The 22,022-nt window shown below is 33.5% G+C and overlaps 1 protein-coding gene across 1 annotated transcript in view; it reads right to left on the bottom strand.

The window, feature by feature from the left end:
- The window catches only part of FSTL5 (follistatin like 5), a 625,236-nt gene that overhangs the window by 88,495 nt on the left and 514,719 nt on the right, over positions 1-22,022 (bottom strand). The window contains exon 10 of the mRNA XM_072972286.1: positions 4,274-4,392. Within this exon, the coding sequence (XP_072828387.1) occupies positions 4,274-4,392 (119 nt within the window). The remainder of the gene's footprint in view (positions 1-4,273; positions 4,393-22,022) is intronic.

A 22,022-nucleotide genomic window follows, 5' to 3' on the forward strand; every position in this document is an offset into this window, starting at 1 on the left:
AAAGTTGGTCATCTTGGGGAAGTGTGTCATCCTTGAACTTGTAATTTAAACATTTTTCTAAACTCATTTCAGTTTGAGTTCCGAATTCGTAAGCCTGGGATAGAATTCTCTTTGCTTGAAGTTCATACTGGCGGTGACAGGATGAAATCATGCATACAAGTAGGATGAAAATAGCAAGAATCCTATCTAATTAGGCTACATAACCAAAAAAAAAAAAAAGGGAAGAAGAAAGATCAAATTATAACTAAAAGCATGTTCTATGAATCTTCACCAACTCACTAGCGAAAGCTGAAACCTGATGTAATCTGACAGTGCACCAAAATTGAATTTTTATTTAGAGCCAGCAAACAGCATTTTCTGAGAGGTTTGATGAGAATTCCATATTCTACATATTTCAGTTTTATCTGAATGTTATTGGCCAGTGAGTTACACTGGGAATTGCCATACTGTCCTCAGTATCAACAGTGACTTTGAAAAATATTATATCTGTTTAATCCCTTTCTGTGGGAAAAAATGATTCCAAAAGACTCATTTCCACCACTCACACTCAAGAGATTTATCTTCTAAAATCCAGAAGGATTAGATTTTTTTTCTATAACAGAATCCCAACTATCTTAGACTGAGCATCTCTATGCTATATTTTGACCCTGTGATCTTGAATTAATAGACCCAGGAAGTTATGTTTACCCTGAAACAATTCAATGATGAATTATTCTATGAAACATTTTTCACAAACACATGAAAAGAAGGACACTGTTTTGTGGTCATTGTAGAATAAGGAGAAATATTAAGGTAAGGAGGAAATTAGATGTATACATCTTTAAATTCAAACAGTGCAGAAAAGAATGGATAACCCAAGGCTCTAAGCAATGGAATTTTCATTAAATTCATTTAGCAAAGGTTACTGACTACCTTCCATGTGTAAGGCACCGTACTAAGCACACTGGAAATTCAAATACTTATCAAAGCCTTGACTTAAAGAGTAAGATGAGACGGTTGATTTCTGTCAACTAGGCTATGACGAGGCTATGGTGTCCAGCTGTTTGGTCAAGCACTTGTCTTGATGTTGTAGTATATGTGTTTGTGGAGGTGATTAACATTTCCAATCAGTTTGCTTTAAGTAAGACAGATCACCCCCCCATAACATGGGTGGGCCTCATATAATCAGTTGAAGGCCTTAAGATTTAACGGTGAGGTTTCCCACAGAAGGAATTCTGTGTCAACATTTCCACATAGAATCTGCTTGAGTTTCCTGTCTGCCTGCAGACATCAGACTCAAGGCTACAATATCCACCTGCGTCAACAGTCTGCTGGCCTAATCTGTGGCTTTTGGATTCCAGACTGAACATCAGCTCGTATGTGAATTTCCAGCTGGCTGTCCTGCCCTGCGAATTTCACATGTGACATGCCACCCACTGTCACCAAAGCCAATTCCTTAAAGTAAGGAGATGGAGACAGAGATGATGACAGAGAGATATAGATACAGATGCAGGTAGTAATCCTACTGGTTCTATTTCTCAGGAGAAATAAGTTCTCCTGGCATAATATTCAACAATTTTCTCATGAAACTATTTTATAACTAGAAATGCAAATCTAGTGGAACGTAGCACCAAATAACCTACACGCTCTAAAATTAACGTCTTCTTGTGTTTAAATAGAAAACAAAATAGCTTCATATAGCAAATAATTATTTAGTTCAACATATATTCTCAAAGCATAATGCCATCAATTTCTTATTTCTACCACTGAATACTTGTGGATCATGAAAGTATCTGCATGCATTTCAATTATTTAAGCTCATTTCACATTAAGGAATAACAAAATAACTGCAATATGAAATAAAAGTTTATCTACCCTAGCTTTTACTTCATACATATGGACTATAATAATTACATAAGAAATAGATCTTTATTTTTTAGTATAAACAAATGCCTTTATATTCTGCATTTAACAATTATAAACAGGACATAGTTTCAGCCAAATTCACCATTCTCTATATCATTCTCGGTGCTTTAGCAAATATATTCATCAGCTGAAATCTTCTTGCATTTTAATTTCAACATCCAAAAATTAGAAATGTCATACATTTAAAACACACACGCAGTATTTGATAGTTTCTCTCTTCTTAAAAATGCAAACCTGATTTTTCTTACTCTTTCTGCTTGCTTTTCCATTAGCGTATAAAATTTTTTGTACATTTTTGTTTTATATAATACAAGAATGATGACTTTCTATCTTTCTATTTCTTTTTATTTCACAGTATGCATTTCTAGCATAATCCCATATATTGGATAATTGTAAAATTTCCAGGGGCTGTGCTTTGAAAAATCTGATGTGGTGAATTAGTTCTCAATAACTAATGATCCCTGCTTTGTCACTCCTGATGTACACGTGTGAATCAGGTTTCTCAGGCTGAAGGAGCTGAGTTAAGGCTGTCATCACTGATATCTGGTTTCCATCGCTCCAATTTTTAATTTTTTACAGGAAAGTGTACGTAATTTATATATATATATATATATATATATGTGTGTGTGTGTGTGTGTATGTATATCACTTATCACTATATATACTCAGATATATGGTGAGAGAGAGATACATAAACATAATCCTATACAATTTCTACTTCCATTGTTTTAGAAGGAAGTCTAAGTATTCAAAGGTCTTAAAGAGAAATTCAGGTAAGTAAACTTCACATCCCTATTGTCTGGACAAGTCACAAAACTATCACATCAATTTTTCCTTGCTTTTTCAGCTTTAGATTCCAAATAGTTAGCTACAACACTGCTGACCCTGTAGGAATGAATGAGAGTGGAACACTGTTGAAAAATGCTTTTGCTTTGATTTAAATAATCATTTTAATGCCACATCTCCAATATCCGTGTTAGCCCAAATTTCTCATCCATATGCTTTTATAAAAAATATAAATGGGCTATAAAATTGAATGGTTTGCTTTATCAGATGCAAATATTTATATTTAATATGAGTTTATTTATTTACACACACACACATGCCTTACTCAAAATGGATTTAGTCAGCATGGATGTGATATGACTGCAAAACAAAACAAAATTGCAGGTACAATTTAAAATATTTTTGTACTTGTTAAACTAGAGCTTAACAAACACGGTAATGAATATTTAGTAATTTAGCCAATAAGTGAAATATTTTTTTAAATTAAAAATTGTTTCATTTGTTTTGAACATTTGTAGACACATGGAGTTAAATTATTTCTGTTATTTAAAATAAGTGGTATTAGAGTCTTTGTCCTAAAGAATGTCTGGAGGGAAGCTAGCCTATTTTATCTCACCTTCACAATTTTTTTTCCTTCATCTCATTGTAGGGCATAGTTTTAAGGTGCAAAGTGTTGTCTCCATATGTCAGTCTCTGACAACACTGGCTACTGGGAGGCTGGAAACAGGAGCTGGAAATAAAGGGTCTAAACTCGGGCATTAAATACCTATTTTGCTCATATCTTGTGGCCATGCCAACCTTAAAGATGAGTACCAAGACGGGGTTGCATTCTGAAGTCTACCAGTATCTTATTTTATTTGTGTGTCTGGTGCATGCCAGCGTTTGTGTGGGAACACATAGGTAACACGGGTATGTTTAGTGTTACATATTTTGGTGTACACATATTTATGTGGAGATATATCTATAGCCATAGAAATATAAAAAATATAATTTTTATTATGTTGCACAGAAATACAGTTCCTCGTATGTCTATTCAAATAGTCATTTTGTTAGATATTTTTATTTTCTGAATTCTGTACCAAAATTTAACAGAAAAAAAAATTTCCATGAAAGAAAATGTAAATAAAAAAAGAAATTGATATTTTCCCCTCTAAATCTAAATCATTCATTCTGTTGAGACCTCTTGAAAAAATAAGATGAAGAAGAAAAGAGAATCAACATTTACAGAGCATCTAATATACCCCAATTTCCCATCAGATTAATTACAAGCTATTTTCTCTTATTTTGTTAAAGTAACTCGTGCTTATCAAAATGGGAGGCATTCTAAATTAAGAAGAAGGTGAAGTTATTACGCTGCGTTCACTTTTGGTATTTCACGTCTAGTGCCTTTATTTTAATTACAAACAAGTAATAAAGAACACTCAATATATTCTTTTCCTCTTCAAATATAAAACTTGCACAGAGTTAATACTGTCCTCCCAACACATCTCAAATATGTATAGATTTCACTGTCTTTCCAAAATATCTTTCTATTTAGCAAGACTTCTGCACAAAACCACAAAGGAATTTTAAAACTACTTGCCTGAAATCCAAGGAACTTTTCACTAGGTTTAATGTGCCTCTGAAATTCACATTCTACGGGTTGTATCACTTTGATTCCATCTTCATAAAAAACATAGAACATGTTCCCGATGCCCAGACCTTAGGAATAAAAACACATTTAAAAGTTCAAAACAAAATTGTCAGAAACTTTTGCAACCCAAAATCAGTGCCCCTCAAATTGCTGGCAGGAGATCAGTTTGGGAAGTCATGTAATTTTTTTTCATTTAATTGAAGTGTAATCAGTTACAATGTGTCAATTTCTGGTGTACAGAATCGTGTCCCAGTCATGCATATACAGACATACATTTGTTTTCGCATTCTTTTTCATTAAAGGTTATTACAAGGTATTGAATACGGTTTCCTGTGCTATACAGAAGACATTTGTTTTTTTATCTATATTTATATATAGTGGTTAATATCTGCAATGTAATGTTAATAAAGCAAAGCATGTGAGACCTTTACCATAGACCCAAGCAAATCTGTGATACCATGTAGACTTCTTACTTTATCTCCCTGATCTGTAACTCAGTGATTTCTTTAATTCAGCAAATGTTTCATCTATTTTTAAATAACTATAAATGGGGATTATAAACTCTTTGATATGTAGTGTATGTCTGCTACCTGCCCTACTTAATTTAGACGTAGATTAAGAAATGAAAGTACTTTTTGAAGGATCAGATTTGCCCTATTTTTATTAGAGTTCCCTAGGGAAAATAAAATAGCACTCATTGTAGGAATTTAATTTATATCAAGAGTTTTAGAAGCAAAAAAACCAACTCCCCAGATTTTGGAGAGTAAGTATTTTCCTAAGATAATGTTTGTAAATAGAATCGTACATAGGGGTCTTACATATTGGTTTCCCTACTGGCAGATTTGGGGGTCTCTTTTTTTTTTAAATTAATTTAAGGTCTTACAAAAATTTCATCTAAATCATACTTTAAAATTTTTTTTCCACATTGCATATTTGAGTGTGTGACTTCTCGGAAATTCATTTCACTTACACTATAAACCCACACTGATGGGTGCAGGATGCTACCAGTTAGACGTCTGGAATGCCATGGGGTTAACCCAGGTCTGTAACTGGGAAGCAGCCCCAAATGACTGCACACCCTTTCGTTTTGTTTCCTCTGCCCTGCCTTGTTCCAACATGCTCAGACTGACCTCACATAGTCCTTCCTTCTCTGATCCTCCCCTGAGTAGCTCCCTCGTCCAGGTATACTGAATTGCACCATCATGTCTATTCAGCCTAACTATACCTCACATAGTCAGTGAGAACACGTTTCTTTAATAGATAAATCATTATATTGAAACCATGGTAGTTTAAAAAGCCAACCCATTGTTGTTGAAAACGTTTCCCTTCTAAAAACATCTCTTTTTAATTTTTATTTCCACTGAAAACAGCCTGAGAAGTAAAGCCTGAGAATCATCATAAAAGTTTATTGATTTGCCAAGAACATTTGTTTATTGAACTTAAGCTGTATTCATGTGTGTTAAATATATTTCTAGTTCATTAAAAAGTCACCAGTTTTGCCTATTTGTAATGTGTCCATCTGTTCTTATGATTCAGAGGAAAATGTATCTGATCATGATTACGACTACTTTGCTGTTTATACAGAGTGGAACTCTGTCTAATAATGTATATATGTTTTAAGTGACACCAGATTGTTTTGACATATCTTACCGTTGTTTTGTAAATATTTTACAGTACTCATATTTTAATGCACGCAGTCTTTATCAGTTGATTATGCATTTTAATTCCAAAGCACACAACATTATGATGACATATTTCTGAACAGGAAGAGAAGTGGCAAGAACAAAATTCAAGTTATATTCTTCATAAAATAAAATATAATGCTTATCAGCTATTATTTATACTCATAGTGCATACAGAAATATAAACTTCATACCCAAGGGATGAAACTTGCCAAAATAATTAGTTTTTATCAAAAAAATGATGTGTATCAGTAAGTTTCCATGTAAACGTTAACAGAAGGTTGACCTGGGCTACGTATCAATGACTTGGAAATTAACATTACCGGCTGTTGAAACTTACGAGCATAAGCCAGTCCTAATGTGGTGTCTATGTTTCAGTCGTGTCAGTTACATACTATGCTTGATGATTATTACAAAGCTCTTGACATTTTTTAATGAACGTGCCTCTGCCTTCCTTCAGCTGCTGCACAGTTCTGCTCCACAGTCAATCTGAGTGTGTTTGAACCTGACAACTACTCTAAACCCTGACAATTTGCAAAGTTTCTTGAAGTACTTCCTGCCCTTCCTTCTTTGGACACTTTTTTTAGGTTATTTTACCATATTCTGGACACAGCAAGTCAGTGGGATTCCACTGTATTTTTGCACTGATGACATTTCTCGACTGTATTTTCCTCTAAAACTCACTTAATCCATCCAAATCACTTTCATAACTTACAGTCTACCTTCTTGTCTTTTCAAATGTGAACTATATACATCAGCATTTTTACAAAGTACAAACTACTTTGCAGGTTACAAATTATTGAAAAAAAATAGAGATATCATTATGCAAGTTTAGTTTCCCTTTGCATTTTATTGTTTTTAGTGGGAATATAACTCTTTAATGTTTATGAAACAGTAATGCCAACACATAGGTATAAATACATGTTAAAATAATAATATAAAATGAACAATTATGTATCAACCACTCTGCTATGAAATAAAACTTTACCATAACTCCAGAAGTATCTGAGTTCCTCTCTTTTCCACCCAAAATACTAGGTATACTTTGCCATCTTTTTTGTTAGACATATTTTGTTCCTCCATTATCATTTAGGTTTTAGCAGCAGAATTTATCATTTGAATATATGATGCAGAGGTTATTTTTCATCTGCTGCTATAATAGGATACACATATACATTTGTGTAGAATGTACTAGGCACAGAATGAAGATAATCGTAGTTGAAGACGCATGCTGATTTTCACTTTGGGGCATTCATTAGCTTTATTTATAAAGAAAGCAGTGACATATTTGTATATGTTCATTACAACTATCAAGTTTCCATGTCCTAACTTTTTTTTTTTTTGATAGGGGAGACTATAACACAGAGATAAACTCCGTTCTCTGGGTTCAGACTGCTCAGAGGCAAATCACGGCTATGTAACTTATTGTTAGGCCGTGGGAAAGTTATTCAGTCTGTGTCATAATTTCTCCATCTCAAACTAGGGGGTAACAATTAGACTTGTGCAGCTGCTGTAAAAAGCAAATGAGATGGAGAAAGTAAAACATGGAGCAGAGTGACTGGAGCATAGTAAGAGTTCAAGAAACGGCAACTGTCAGTATCTTTATGATCGACATTATCTCCTCTTTGAAACATCAGTGGGAAAAAAATACGGTGAAATCACCAGAACGTGATTCCTGTCCGCATGACTTCCAGAGATCTACACTGTGAGATGTACAGCCAGCACATTTCAGTTTTCTGTGAGATCAAGTTCATGAATTCACGAGCCTGCTGAAAATGCAACTGGATTTTCTAGCGAGGCAGTTCTCGTAGTCGATCCTTTCTAGGGGTCTGCAAAGTCAAAGTTACTTCCATAATAATGCTAAGGGGTAATCTGCATTTTTCTCTCTCAGTCTCACAAATTAGATTCTTCCAAATGTCGAGGGAAGTTCTCGGCAGGCTCCATGACATATGATGTTGTGAGTTATATCACAACATTTCAGTACAGAAGCAGATATAGAAACCCAGCATGTTTTATTCAGCCAGCTGTTAAAAGGATTTGCAAAATCCACAGTAGTGAGTTGCCTCATCGTTTTTGTTAATATTATTTAAAAATAATCTGTTATTTATGGCTGATTATATTATATTATAATGGGTTTATTACGATTACTTTTAATAAATCAGTAAATAAATATTTTTATTTTTTCTGCTTCAATTTCTAATATGGTAAATATAGAGTCCACGGAAATAACCTACATAAACCAAAGTTCTGTGACTTGTTGATAAATTTGAAGACTGTAAAAGGCTTCTGAGTCCCCAAAAGTCTGATAACCCTGTAGATTTCAATTACAATTCTCTCCTCATTAATGCTTTATACAGCAGTTTGTTACAAAAGCTCTTGACTGAGTAAAAGCTTTGTCACTGGAGTCACAGTGACAATTAGGACTGTGTGCTGTTTTGTCTTTTTTCATCCCCTGGTGAAGACAGACACAAGTACTTTGTCTTTTCCAGGTCGATTGTTAACCTAATGAAATACAGTGGCACAAGAAAGTGATCCATAATTTGTTTGTTTCTTGTGAACCTTTTTCTGCTTTGTTTTCCTTTCTATATAGAGAGGGCATATGCAAGAATCACTCACAGCCTCACAAGAGAGAAGTATTACCCAGAAGATTTTTTTGATCAATACTGCATCTTTAACTACCTGAAAGACTGAGAAAAAGAAAATGCTCAAGAGAATAGTGTATAAGAAATACAATTGTATTATGTACTATATAATACAAATATTCTATAATTTCATAATTTATATCAACAATAAAATTTGGCTGATGTATGAATTATTGGATGAATATTTAAGTCAATAACAAAAGTATTCTGTGGTGATGTTTGTCCTCCTCTGACTTTAAATTACCGTGACTTTAGCATTTAAATTATAATCAGTAGCAAATTATAATAATCCTACTATGCAGTGATTTGGTAACTAATGAAAGATAACTTAATAAGTTTGGTGTTAAATAAAGTCCTTCATTGTCTGATATAATATTAGTCTTTTCCCTTTCAAGTGATCCTAAACTTACTTTTTTTTTTTTTTAATATAGAAGAACTCTTTTTTTAGCTAAAGAAAAATATAGGCAAAAATAGATGGTCTACATAGCATTTCTCACTTTGAAGAACTCAGCAGGGAGAGATTTGGGATGAAGTTTCCACTTTTCTTCCTTGGAGCTGAAACGTTTTCACACACAGAGCAAGACCACACCGTCACCCCTCAGTAAGCCCTTTCATTATGTTCAACTAAAACAAGACTGACCTATTCTTTCATTCCTGCTAGCAGTTCTTTTGGGAGAAATTATGTCAAGTTCTTTATTAGGAACTATTAATTTAGGAGGTAGGTATTATCTGAGCACCACACAGATTGGTCAGAGTGATGTCATCTACAACCAATCCTTTAGACACAGATAGCAAACTGGTTACCAAAGGGGAAAGGGTGGGGGAGGGGTAAATTAGGAGTCTGGAATTAACATATACACACTACTGTATATAAAATAGGTAAACAACAAGGGCCTACTATCTAGCACAGGGAACTATATTCAGTTTCTTATAATAGGTCACAATGGAAAAGAATATGAAAATATATGTATATATGTATGTATGTGTATAACTGAATCACTTTGCCATACATCTAAAACCAACATTGTAAATCAACTACACTTTAGTAGAAAATAAAACTTTAAAAAAGTCCTTTTGAGTTGGAATACAATTTTTCGAACTTCCAAAGTTTTGTTTTAAAAAACTGCATGATTAATTTCACAATTAATATCAAGGTAGCAAAGTTTATAAATAATAGAGTATTTGTTTGCTATGTAATTAATATTAGGTGAGGGGAGGGTATAGCTCAGTGGAAGAGTGCGTGCTTAGCATGCACGAGGTCCTGGGTTCAATCCCCAGTACCACCATTAAAAAAAAATAACAATAAATAAACCTAATTACATCCCCCCTAAAACAACAAAAAAAGTAAATAAATAAAATAAATAAACCTAATTATCTCCCCCCAAAATAAATAAAATTTTAAAAAATGAGGTGACTCATATGTATAATTATGTATATGTGCATATGTGTATGTGTGTAGACACATGTATCTGCAAATGGATATCTCTTATCAGAGTCCTTCTTTGATTAGAAAACATTTTTTATGTAATAAAGCATGAAAATTTGAAACTGGCATTCGTTTTTAGCAGAGAAGGTAGCAAACCTGCGAATGAAAAAACTGACAGCTTGGTCACAATATCCTCAGCATCATGTTTATCCATTAGAAGGCCTGGTCTCTGCCTCACCCAGTACAATGACTCTCTAAGTCTCATGAATTTAGATGGCTTACTCTCTGAAAACTCCCTTTTTTCATTATAAATAATCCTCCAATATTGCTGTGATACAGTAATCTGGTCCCAAGAATCTTAGCACTTTTTTTTTCCTAAAAATAACTATACAAAAGGCTTATGTAAGTCATTCTTCTTTATTTCCCATCCTCCCCTCCCTGCAGGCCAACAAAACGTGAAAAATGTCAGGCTGAAGGAGTTAACAGTTGCTCTGCTTTCTATATCCTGTTTTCCCCACTTTGGTGGCAATAGATGACAAAGCTAATCAGATAGCGATGTAACACGTAAACTCTGTTGCAAGTTTTCACTGCCATGTCTGTTTGTATCTTATGTTGTTTGGTGTTAATTAGTCCAACTAATACATTAATTTATTTTAACCATTTCTCTAACATACGTGTGTGAATAGATTTATAAATATTTACACAGAATAGAAAAGACAGTCAATTTTTATAAAGTTGAAGAATTTTTTTTGCTATCAAATTATTAGATGTCATATCAAACCAATATTTCTCAAACTAGCTTCAGTTCAGTATTGAGTATATAGACATGATCAAAGTATTTGTGTGTGATAATAAAATTAGAAAATGCTATGTTGATAAAGAACCACCCTCCATCTCTTCTTGGAGTTTGAAATTAGTATATTGAAAAGTTCAGCTTAATCCTGCAGTGAGTAAAATGGTTTAAATTTCTTTAATTCAGTGCTTATGCAACCAAAACACTTGTTATTGTTACAATGTATAACATAGACCCAAATTGTTGTCTACTAAATATTAGAAAATATTGCATTAGGTTATAGTCGACTACAAGGTCATAAAAATATTGTAGAAGAGACCCAGTCATACTGAATCTTTTAATATGTATCTTGAAATCATATATGTAGTAAAATTCGTTATCAGTAAGAAAGCTTTAGCCTTTAACTTACTAGATGGAAAACTTTTTCAGAGCAAATACTTGATCTTTTGTTTATATCTCCAGTGCTTTGAAAATGCTCTACATTTGACAGGCATTTTGAAATACTTGTCAATAAATGAGTGAGGTGCTTCCTCTCTTTAAAAACATTGTCTTTCTGCACTCCTGCACACTTCAGTAACGGCTGGAAAAGAACTGAAAGGTGAACCCAGAGAAATAGAGGACGTTGTGTGTCAAGCTCAAATATCCATGTGATCAGTAAGGTAACACATAATATTTTCAGTAAAATTGATTTAGATTACAAAGTCCTGGCTAAGCTAGATTCCAATGTATATGTTTAAAATTTTTTTCAGTTCAACAAAATTCTATAGATCTAAGTAAATGTTAAGTCAAATGACATTATGAGAGGCATTATCATTTTCAACTCTCTTTCCATTACTATTAATCTTTAAATGCTTGAAATTCTTCAGTTGATTCTCTCAGGATAAATTTCTCCTGGCCATGGTCAAAAAGGAAAGTAGACAAACAGAAATCACTGCCAAAGTGGAAATAAAAATGCATCTCAGAAATATGTAGTTCCTATCTGTTATTATTCTATTATCTTTTAAAAATAGAGGTAGAATTTGCTTTGGAAGATTCAGCAATTATTTCAATAATTTTCTGTGAAATAAGCATGCACATTTGGGGTTCAGTGATCCCTCAGATCTGGTCCATTCCCTCTGGCCCACTACTACCATTTCTACATGCAATTATTGCTAACTGCAGTGCCTTGCCAATTACGGTGACATCATAAAAAGTAATTTGCAGATTCTGATGAATCTGAGTCAAGTATATCATTTTCTCGAATAGATTATTTTAAATCTTGTTTATTTCAAAAAACAACAAAGTGCTCTGATAAGTGGACAAGACATGAAAGTTTAAAAAAATTTTACCCCCAATCAGTTCTTGTCTGTTTTAAAATTATCTGCAAAAGCTACTAAATAGCTATGATTTCTCAAGCATATTTTGTGTCCAACAAGTGAAGAGAAAGCACATCACTGATTGAAGAACAGTTACTGAGATCATATATTTTCAAAGTCTAACAGAAGACAAATTTAAATAGATAAAAATGATTTCATATAACAATCTCAGTGTGACGTTAATTAATCCAGAGGTCTCCTATACTTTCAAGGGGAGCTAGAAGAATATTGTAGAATTATTACATATTAATAATTCTTATAATCTAATGATGTTAATAGCTGTTATCAATGGCAAATTAGAAGGAAGAGTTGTTTCCCACATTTTAAGGAGATTTACATACCACAAATTTGCAAAGAGAGCCCCCAGCTATTTCAAGCATTGTTTTAGAAGTCTGGCTTAGAGAGGTAAACGGACTCATTCAACTTCTCCCAGCAATTAACCAGCAAAGCCAGATCTGTGGGACCTGATCTCTGACTACATAGGTTTCATTCCTTCTATTTATAATGATAAAATGAAATCAATTTTTTAAGTGCCCAGAGAAATATTTGCTTGATCTCAAGATGAGAGTATCAAGAAACGTTATCTAATGGATGTGTTAATCACATCACATCAGTTCCAATAATGACCGAATTTGTACATTCAGGTGTGAACTATCCAAGTGGAATAAAATGAGAAGGAACAGTTCCACTAGAAGCTCTTGAGTAAACTGGAGTTTAAAGGAAACTTGACAAAAGATTTGAGGAGCTACAAATACCAAGGACAAAAAAAAAAAAAATAGTGTCATGCTCATCACTGAGAACACAACGGAAGTGGCTGGATTCCCGAGGTTTTTGAAGCTCATGAGGCATGGCCATCACAGATAGCAGTGACTCCTCTTCATATAGGAAACAACAACTGGGGAAGAGGGAGTCTTTGTAGGATTGATCGCGAAGGTGATTATTTTGGTCATTGCTTCCCAGGAGTGTAATGCTGACTTATACACAACTTTCTCCTAAGAATTGCACTAAAGCACTAGGGGTACTTGAATACCTGGTCAAACACATTCTTCCTGGCCTTCATGACTGGCTAAGAAAAGCAAGAGCAATAATAAATGACCGTGGGTACCATTTCCTGAGCGTAGACTTTATGTATGGAGTTTTTTTAAAAACCCTTTTGAGTATTAACAAGTATCCTTATTTTTGAGATAAGGAAACTGTCACATAAAGAGGCCCTAGGTTACACAGTGGTGCAGACCGGATTTGAATCCAGGTTCTTCAAGCTTATAAACTTAATTAATTTACTATATTCTCTTCAAGTGGCAATGTTCTTTTATAATTTTTCTTTTTCTGATCTAAATCAGAGGTTAGTACGTAAATTATGGTTAAGTTTGCTTTCATTTCTTTGACTTATTTGAATTTTATAGTCTTAAAAGCATTTCAATATATTGCAATGTTTCTTCCTGATTACATATCAATAACAAATCAAGATGATGAGGAGTGATACGTATCTTTAATGGTAGCAGGTTTACAGAAGAAAATTGATTTATGATTAAATAAAATGCCGAGTTAAAATAAGGTGAATAAGGCAATGATCAGAACTGAGAGTTGACAAATATAAAGATTAAACAGAATAATCAGAACAATATAAAAAATAATGGAATTCAGTACCTTCTTCTCTCCATAATATGTTAGCTACTGCAGCATGTTAAAGAGAAAAAGGAGAAAAAGAAAAATGAATAAATTCATTTGCAGAGTAATACAAATAACTATTAAAGAGGTCACAGTCTCCAGGTTATAACACTCACATAAGTGTAGTAATGGTGAATTTAACTAACTATATTAATAAAACAGTAAAATGCTATGAGTAGATATTACTGCTCTGTTCATGTCTTGAAATAGCCAATTCTATGGAATAAAGATTTTGCTAATAAACAAAAAACATTTTGTGTATTACTGAAAAGAATGAGATATTAAAGTTTATTTTATTAACATATAACTTTAGGATATGCACTAAAACTGCTTATTTGACAGCATAGTTAAAAGTTACTAACTGAAAAAGTTATATATTTTAAATTCTCAAGAATCATAATATGTGATATGCCTACACCACATGCAATATTTTGGAGCAAGAAGAGTTCATCTCAATACAGGACTTTGAATGCAGAAGTAGCTTAATTTTAAGCAGTATATGTTTTCACTTTTTAAATCAGACAGAATAAAATATACCTGAGTATATCCTGTTTATTTTAATGCACACTAATGGCTCATGTTAAATTATTTCTGGGCAACAGACAATATGTTTGTTAAATATTGCATATTGACTAAATCAATAAAATATTAAGACAGAAACACTTTTTTTGTTTTTGTATTCTTTTCCATTATAGATTACTACAAGATATTGAATATAGTTCCCTGTGCTGTACAGTGGAAACTTGTTTATCTGTCTTATATATCATACTTATTATCTGCAAATCTCAAGCTCCCAATTTATCCCTTCCCACTCCTCTCTCCTCTTGGTAACCATAAGTTTGTTGTCTAAGTCCATTTCTGTTTTGTAAATAACTTCATTTGTCTTTTTTTTATAGATTCCACATATAAATGATATCATATGCTATTTTCCTTTTTCTTTCTGGCTTACTTCACTTACAATGACGTTCTCCAGGTCCATCCATGTTGCTGCAAATGGCATTATTTTATTCTTTCTTATGGCTGAGTAGTATTTCATTGTGTAAATATACCACAACTTCTTTATCCAGTCATCTGTCAATGGACATTTAAGTTGTTTCCATGTCTTGGCTATTGTAAATAGTGCTGCTATGAACACTGGGACGCATGTATCTTTTTGAATTAGAGTTCCCTCCTGTATATGCCCAGGAGTGGGATTGCTAAATCATATGGTAAGTCTGTTTTCAGTATTTTGGGGAATCTCCATACTGTTTTCTATAATGGCTACACCAAACTTCATTCCCACTAGCATTGTAGAAGGGTTCCCTTTTCTCCACACCCTCTCCACCTTTTATCACTTGTAGACTTTTGAATGATGGCCATTCTGACTGGAGTGAGGTGACACCTTACTGTAGTTTTGATTTGCATTTCTCTGATAATTAGTGATATTGAGCATTTTCTCATGTGCCTATTGGCTATTTGTATGTCTTCCTTGGAGAATTGCTTGTTTAGGTCTTCTGCCCATTTTTGAATTGGGTTTCTTTTTTTTCTTATTAAGTTGTAAGAGCTGTTTACAGATTCTGGAAATTAAGCTCCTGTCAGTCTCATCTTTTGGAAATATGCTCTCCCATGCTGTAGGGCGCCTTTTTGTTTTGCTTATGGTTTCCTTTGCTGTGCAAAAGCTTGTAAGTTCAATTAGGTCTCATTTGTTAATTTTTGCTTGTATTTCTCTTGCCTGGGTAGATTGCCCTAGGAGAATACTGCTGAGATTTATGTCAGATAATCTTTTGCCCATGTTTTCTTCTAAGATGTTTATAGCATCTTGCCTTATATTTACATCTTTTAGCCATTTTAAGTTTATTTTTAAAAACTCTGACCGTCAATGCAGAAGAAACAATATTGGAGCACACGCTAAGCATGTGCTCTATCTCTAAGATATACCTTCACCCCAAATTTAAAATTATATAAACTAAAATCATAGCATTAAAATATGAGGCAAAAACTGTTAGGATTTGATATAAAATGTATAAATCTATAGTCATATTTTACTTCTTTAACTTATCCCCTTCAGTATCTGAAAAATGAGAGGACTCAGCCATAAAGAGAATTAAATATTATGATTTGCAGCAACATTGATGGACCTGGAGATTGTCATTCTAAATGAAGCAAGCCAGAAAAAAAGACAGAAAAATACCATATAATATCACTCATATGTGGAATTTAAAAAAAAAGAAGGCAAAAATAGAAACAAACTCATAGACATAGTAAACAAACTTATGGTTACCGGAGGAATGGGAGAGGGAAGGGATAAATTAGGAGTTTGAGATTTGCAAATATTAACTACTATGTATAAAATAGATAAACGACAAGTTTCTTATGTGTAGCACAGGAAGCTATATTCAATATCTTGTCCTGACATACAATGAAAAAGAATATGAAAAGGAATACATGTGTGTATATGTATGACTGAAACATTATGCTTTACACCAGAAATCGACACATTGTAAATTGACTGTACTTCAATTAAAATTCAAATAAAATAGAATTATATAAACTAAAAACATAGCATTAAAATATGAGTGAAAAACGATTTGGACTGGATACAAAATTTATAAATCTACAATCATATTCTGCTTCTTAACTCATCACTTTCAGTATTTGAAAAATGAAGGGAAAAAACCTGAAGTTTCAATAATACAATTACTGTGACTGAATTAGTGTTCTTATAATAAATGTTGTATGATACAAACAGAAAGGGCTTCATTTTCAAAGTTTCTTGAAAGATATTCAAGAGTGGTCACAAAGTAACTGGAAGAGAGGAAGTCTTTCTGTATTCTGTAGGTAGATTCCAATAACCATAAGTTGTTTAGACATTTTCTGACAACAAGAAAACAAATGTGAAAATGTACAACACATGTTTAAACTCGCAAAGTTCTTTGACAAATTAAATATTTTTAAAAAGTCAAATATAATCACAGTCCATATAAAACAAGAAAAAGGCAAAAACGAAAAAAATTCAACATGTGGGCCCAAAGAGTTCTGGCCAAAAGATAGTGATAGATTTAATGCAAAATAGTTGAGAAAGAGAGAGAAGAAAAAGTAGGAGGGAGAGGAGGAGGGGGAAGAGAAAGGAGGAAGGGAGAGAGGGAAGAAAGAAGGAATGACTATAAAAATTGTAATTTTAAATTCATGTAGAATTGTTGGCAGTAAATTTGATAGGCTGTGTATAATAAAAAAATCCAAGGAACTATAAATATCCAAACTGAATATGAAGAAGAAATTTGAATAGAAACCTTGGTACTAAATAAACTACTTAAAAAAAGTTTATTCCTAAGATGCTCTTAGGGTCTGAGGCCTCTATAAAGAGTATTTGTTGCCTTTCAGGAATTATATAATTCCAGTTGTATTCAGTATTGTTAGAATGTAGATCAAGATGGAAACATTCCTATTCATTTTGTTAAGGCAGTATAAAGGATGCCAATAATTGATATTAGTAGCAAAAGGAATTACAGCACACATTCACTAATAACAACAAATTATAAGTTAAATGGAAGCAAAATTCACCAGGGTATTAGATGTTTGATCATAGACAGGAATCTTCTTGGAATGAAAGAAGGATTTGGTAGAAATTAAATTAAGAAGTCAATTCATCAAATCAATCAATCAATCAATCAATCAATAGTATATTAGTATATCAAATGAGAATAATAAAATAATTTAAATTTAAGAATGTAATCTGACAAAGTGCATTGCATACTACTAAGTGTAATATCCTCTTAGCAACCTAGCAAACTAAGAGTAGGGGCATATTTTATACTAATAAAAAATGAACAAACCAAGAATAATAAACTGAGAATCAAATAGTGGATTGGGATTGTCAACAGAAATTAACTTTGGTGGACTGAGTAATTCATGTAACCCAGAAATAAATATAAATTATAGAAGTATTATAAGTTAGTAATTAAAATAATCAAAATGTGAGAACAAAAAGAGTCACAAAGATTAAATTAAAAGTACACATAAAATTAACAAGAGAGTTAAGTGACAAGACACAAGATAAATACCCCCAATTCTATATTCTCTTGCAAGAATTAGAAGATACAATAGAAGATTTCATTTACAATTGCCTCAAAGTGTAATGTATCAACAATTTACTAAAATATAAAAAGTATAGCAAATCAAGTGTAATAGTCACTAAAAATATGCTTAGATGGGACACTATATTATTCCTAGATCAAGAGAATGAATGTTATAAAGGTAACATTTATTCTGAAATTATTTAATTTAATAATTGCATGTATTGTTATTGTCTGTTTAGAACATATTCTATTATATTGTACAAAGTTAGAATGTGCATTAAATTTAAAAAATACTTTGAATCCAATTACACAGGTTTAGTAGCTGAATGTATTTTCCTTATATGACTTGACATTATTTTTGATTTTTTATATAATTGCATACAAAATGGGAGTATTTCTGATACAATATATGCATTTGCAACATACACTAATCATTCCAAATCCTGTTTCTTTATTTATCGTTTATCACAACATGTCTAATCTTAATCATTGTACACTATTCCACTACATGGATTTCTAATTTTTAAAAATACAATTGTTCGTCATTCATCAACTGAAACCTAGTACCTAGATCAAAGGATAGTATAATAGGAACTCTGTAAATATTGTTGACTGATCATTCATGTAGACGTATCCATAGATACAAATGTGTACACGTGTGTGTGTGTGTGTGTGTGTGTGTGATGATCATCCTTCTATGGACTTATTCCCATTAGTACATGGTCCTGCAAAGGGCAGGGAAATATCTAAAGCCATTGAGACTTGTCAATAGATTGATTTCCAAAGGTAGTTGCCAACACCACCAGACAGTGTTCATGCACTATAAGTTGTGTATATGTGTGCGAGCAATCCTGCGTGTGCAAGCTTACCAAATGTGAGTATATGTATATTATATACACACATATTAGTTTGATTATAAATTATATTGAAGATGTTTGCAATATATAAATAAAGTTCTCCTCTATTTATGTCCTTAATCCATTATTTCCATTAGGATGTTACTTTGATATTTGTCACATTTTTAAAAAAAGCTGCTTATATACAGAAATGATTTTACTTTGTCACATTAATTTTTCCTTCACACAATATAAACAGCTACTTATAATCAGTGCAGGCTTGATGAGGTCACTCATTTGCTTAAAAACGTAATGTGAGCATGCGTGTGTGTGTATGTGTATGAGCTCAGAATCCTCAGATCCTTAGCATAGCACATTAAGGCTTCCATGATATGCACGTGTCATTTTAAACTCACATTCCAAACATCAAGTCATTTTGAATCTCTTCATCTTTAGACATGTTACATCTACAGGAATCCTCTTACCTAAGTTCTTGACCTAATTTGCCCTGATTTGTCCTTTAAGATCCAGCTTAGATTTTTTTATCTATAGTCAGCCTGTCTGGAACATGAGTTGGGGTCAATGACTCATTTTCACTACATATGCAATCTTGTGAAACATCTGGGGCATTTCTTAATGGCTCATAACATGATCTGTCCTGAGATCTTTTATTTATACTTAGACAATCCAAAGCTCAGAGTTACAGACCTCCAGTTTTCAATATTTTTTCATGACTTAGCTGAAACGTAAAATTCTTTCTGAAGATAACATATGCCTTATAATGAAACTATGGTTCAAAGGAACAGATAACTGAAACTTATCTGGAAACTAGCAACAGAAAGTTTTATTAATGCCTGAAACTTTTATTAATGCCCTTTCAATCAGCCTTATTTTATATTTAGGGACTTGCAATTATATTCCAAATGATGGATTTGATATATAGTATGCCATCTCTTTGTGAAAATATATACAGGGGGGTGAATATTATTACATAAACAACAGCAATAAGACAGTATACATAGCAGCTTGCTATAGTACTGAACAGTTATTTTCCATGGCTATTCGTGTAAACAGCTTGGCTTTTCCACTGAATAAGTTTTTTGCTGGTCCTTGTCTTCGAAAGTGCAAGGTTTGCAACAGCGCCAAACATTTTTTGATAAAGTGCATTTCTGTTCACAGTAACATTTTAGCTAGATGTCTTATTGATGGTTTTCCCCTTTGGACTGAAGAAATTGACTGAACTTCAGCAGGCAAATGAAAAAGGGCAATGTTTAAAATATAGATAAAAATTTGATGTATCTGAGAAAACATGTGGTTAGTGTGATGGTAGTTGAAACTTCTTTGAATGTGCATACGGAGACATTTAAAATGTACTATTTCGGGGATGGAATGCTCTATGTGATATGACAGATACGTTGCCAGCCATATGCCAAATTCAAAGCCACTTTTAAGGGAAACTGTCGCTCTTTCAGCACTGATTGAAGACGATTCTCCTATGACTACACAGATCCCCAGTCTAATGTCTAGCATTGGCTGACCAGGCTGCAGTGCCAAGCTCACATTAAAGCATTCAACTCATAAACGAGACATGACTCCATGGTTTTCATGTCTATGAAGTGATGAAATGGGGTCATAAGTTTCTTTTGGAGGGGAAGGTAATTTGAACCAAGAAATCATGTTAGAAATTGGAGAGCACAGAGAGCCAGAATTGTAAGGATGTAAAGCAAAAGGCACCAGGGCGTAGAGTGAGGGCTATGATAATCTATGATAATGCAGACCAGAACTCAAGAAGACGTGAAAGGAAGGAAGAGCTATGCAACCCACTGGAGAGACAAGAGACTCAGCCATTGACTATGTCATGTCAGTCTCTGGGTTCAGAATACACATACATCTCTGGCTGTTTCATGTTGCCAGTGTAACATTCACATCAATTTTCGATAACCTCTACTTAAACAAATAGAGAGTGTCTACTCCAGGCAACCAAATGAGTCATACTGAAACCATGATGCAAGAAGTATTTCCATGTCAAAGATTTGAGCCATCATACAAAAGCAATCAAAATGGTATCCGCCTTTCCCTCCAGTGCCAAACCAAGTAAGCAGACCATCTGCAGTTGTTATGACATGATGGATAAGAATGTGTCTCAAACTTAGTGGCCTAAAATAACAACAAAGAACCTTTACGTCTTGGTGGAAGTGTCTTCTCTGGGAGGGTTCTGGCTTGGAGTTTTCCATGAGGCTTTCCTGAGTCATCTGCAGGGTTGACTTGGATCCACTTCCATGCTGGCTCACTTCTACGGCTGGCAACTTGAGTCAGCTGTTGGCAGGAGGTCACAGTTCTTGATTCATGGGACTCTCCCCAGTGCTGCTCAAGTGTCCTCACATGCTGGGAGTTGGTCTTCCCCAGGACAAGTGACCCACGAGGGCCAGGCAGAGCCTCAATGCCCTTCATGAACTGGCTTCACCTCCACCCTACTTTATGCATGATGGGGACCTGACCAATTTCAACGTGGGAGGAGATGACAAGGATGAATGTAACAGAAGAGGGGGGTCATAAGGACCAGGTGGGACACCACACAACATTAGTGTAAGCAACTGCTCACTAGGAGCATTTTTCTAACTAACATCATCTTGGCCAGATTGCCAACACCTAAGCTTCTCTTAACATAGAAGTTGTAAGCCTACCACTGTCAGGAAGTGACTTGACTTTGATAATTCTTTATGGATAAATGATTGGTTGTGGGTTTTCCATGATGAAAAATAGTGACAATATTAAACAACTGTGGGTAATTAGCTACAGTTCATAAGAGAAAAACTCTGCCTTCTAATTCACTTAGACACCCTACTGTTTTAGGTAGGTGGCAAGCAAAGTGACTTCCTCTTTTGCTCTATCTTCCATTTCTAGAGAAGATACCACAGGGTTAATTAGAGAATTTAAAAAATAAAACGATTATGACATATTCTAAGTAGCACATGGCGCATAATGTTATGTATACAAAGAGAACTCAAGATCATCATACCTTATAGAAAATAAATTAGTAGAAATGTTGACCCCCTCCCAAATTGCATAAAAGTATATTCTAACCTATCATTATGACTACCAAAGGGTTTTCTTTATTATCATTTGAGAGAACAAAATAATTAGAGGAATAGAAAATTACTGGGGTATTAATTAGTGTATGTGCAAAGAAAAAATTAAAGATGGTAGATGCTGTTGCACTGAACCTTAATTTTTATGAAAG

The sequence above is a fragment of the Vicugna pacos genome, chromosome 2, assembly GCF_048564905.1.
Source record: "Vicugna pacos chromosome 2, VicPac4, whole genome shotgun sequence".
NCBI classification, from domain to species: Eukaryota; Metazoa; Chordata; class Mammalia; order Artiodactyla; family Camelidae; genus Vicugna; species Vicugna pacos.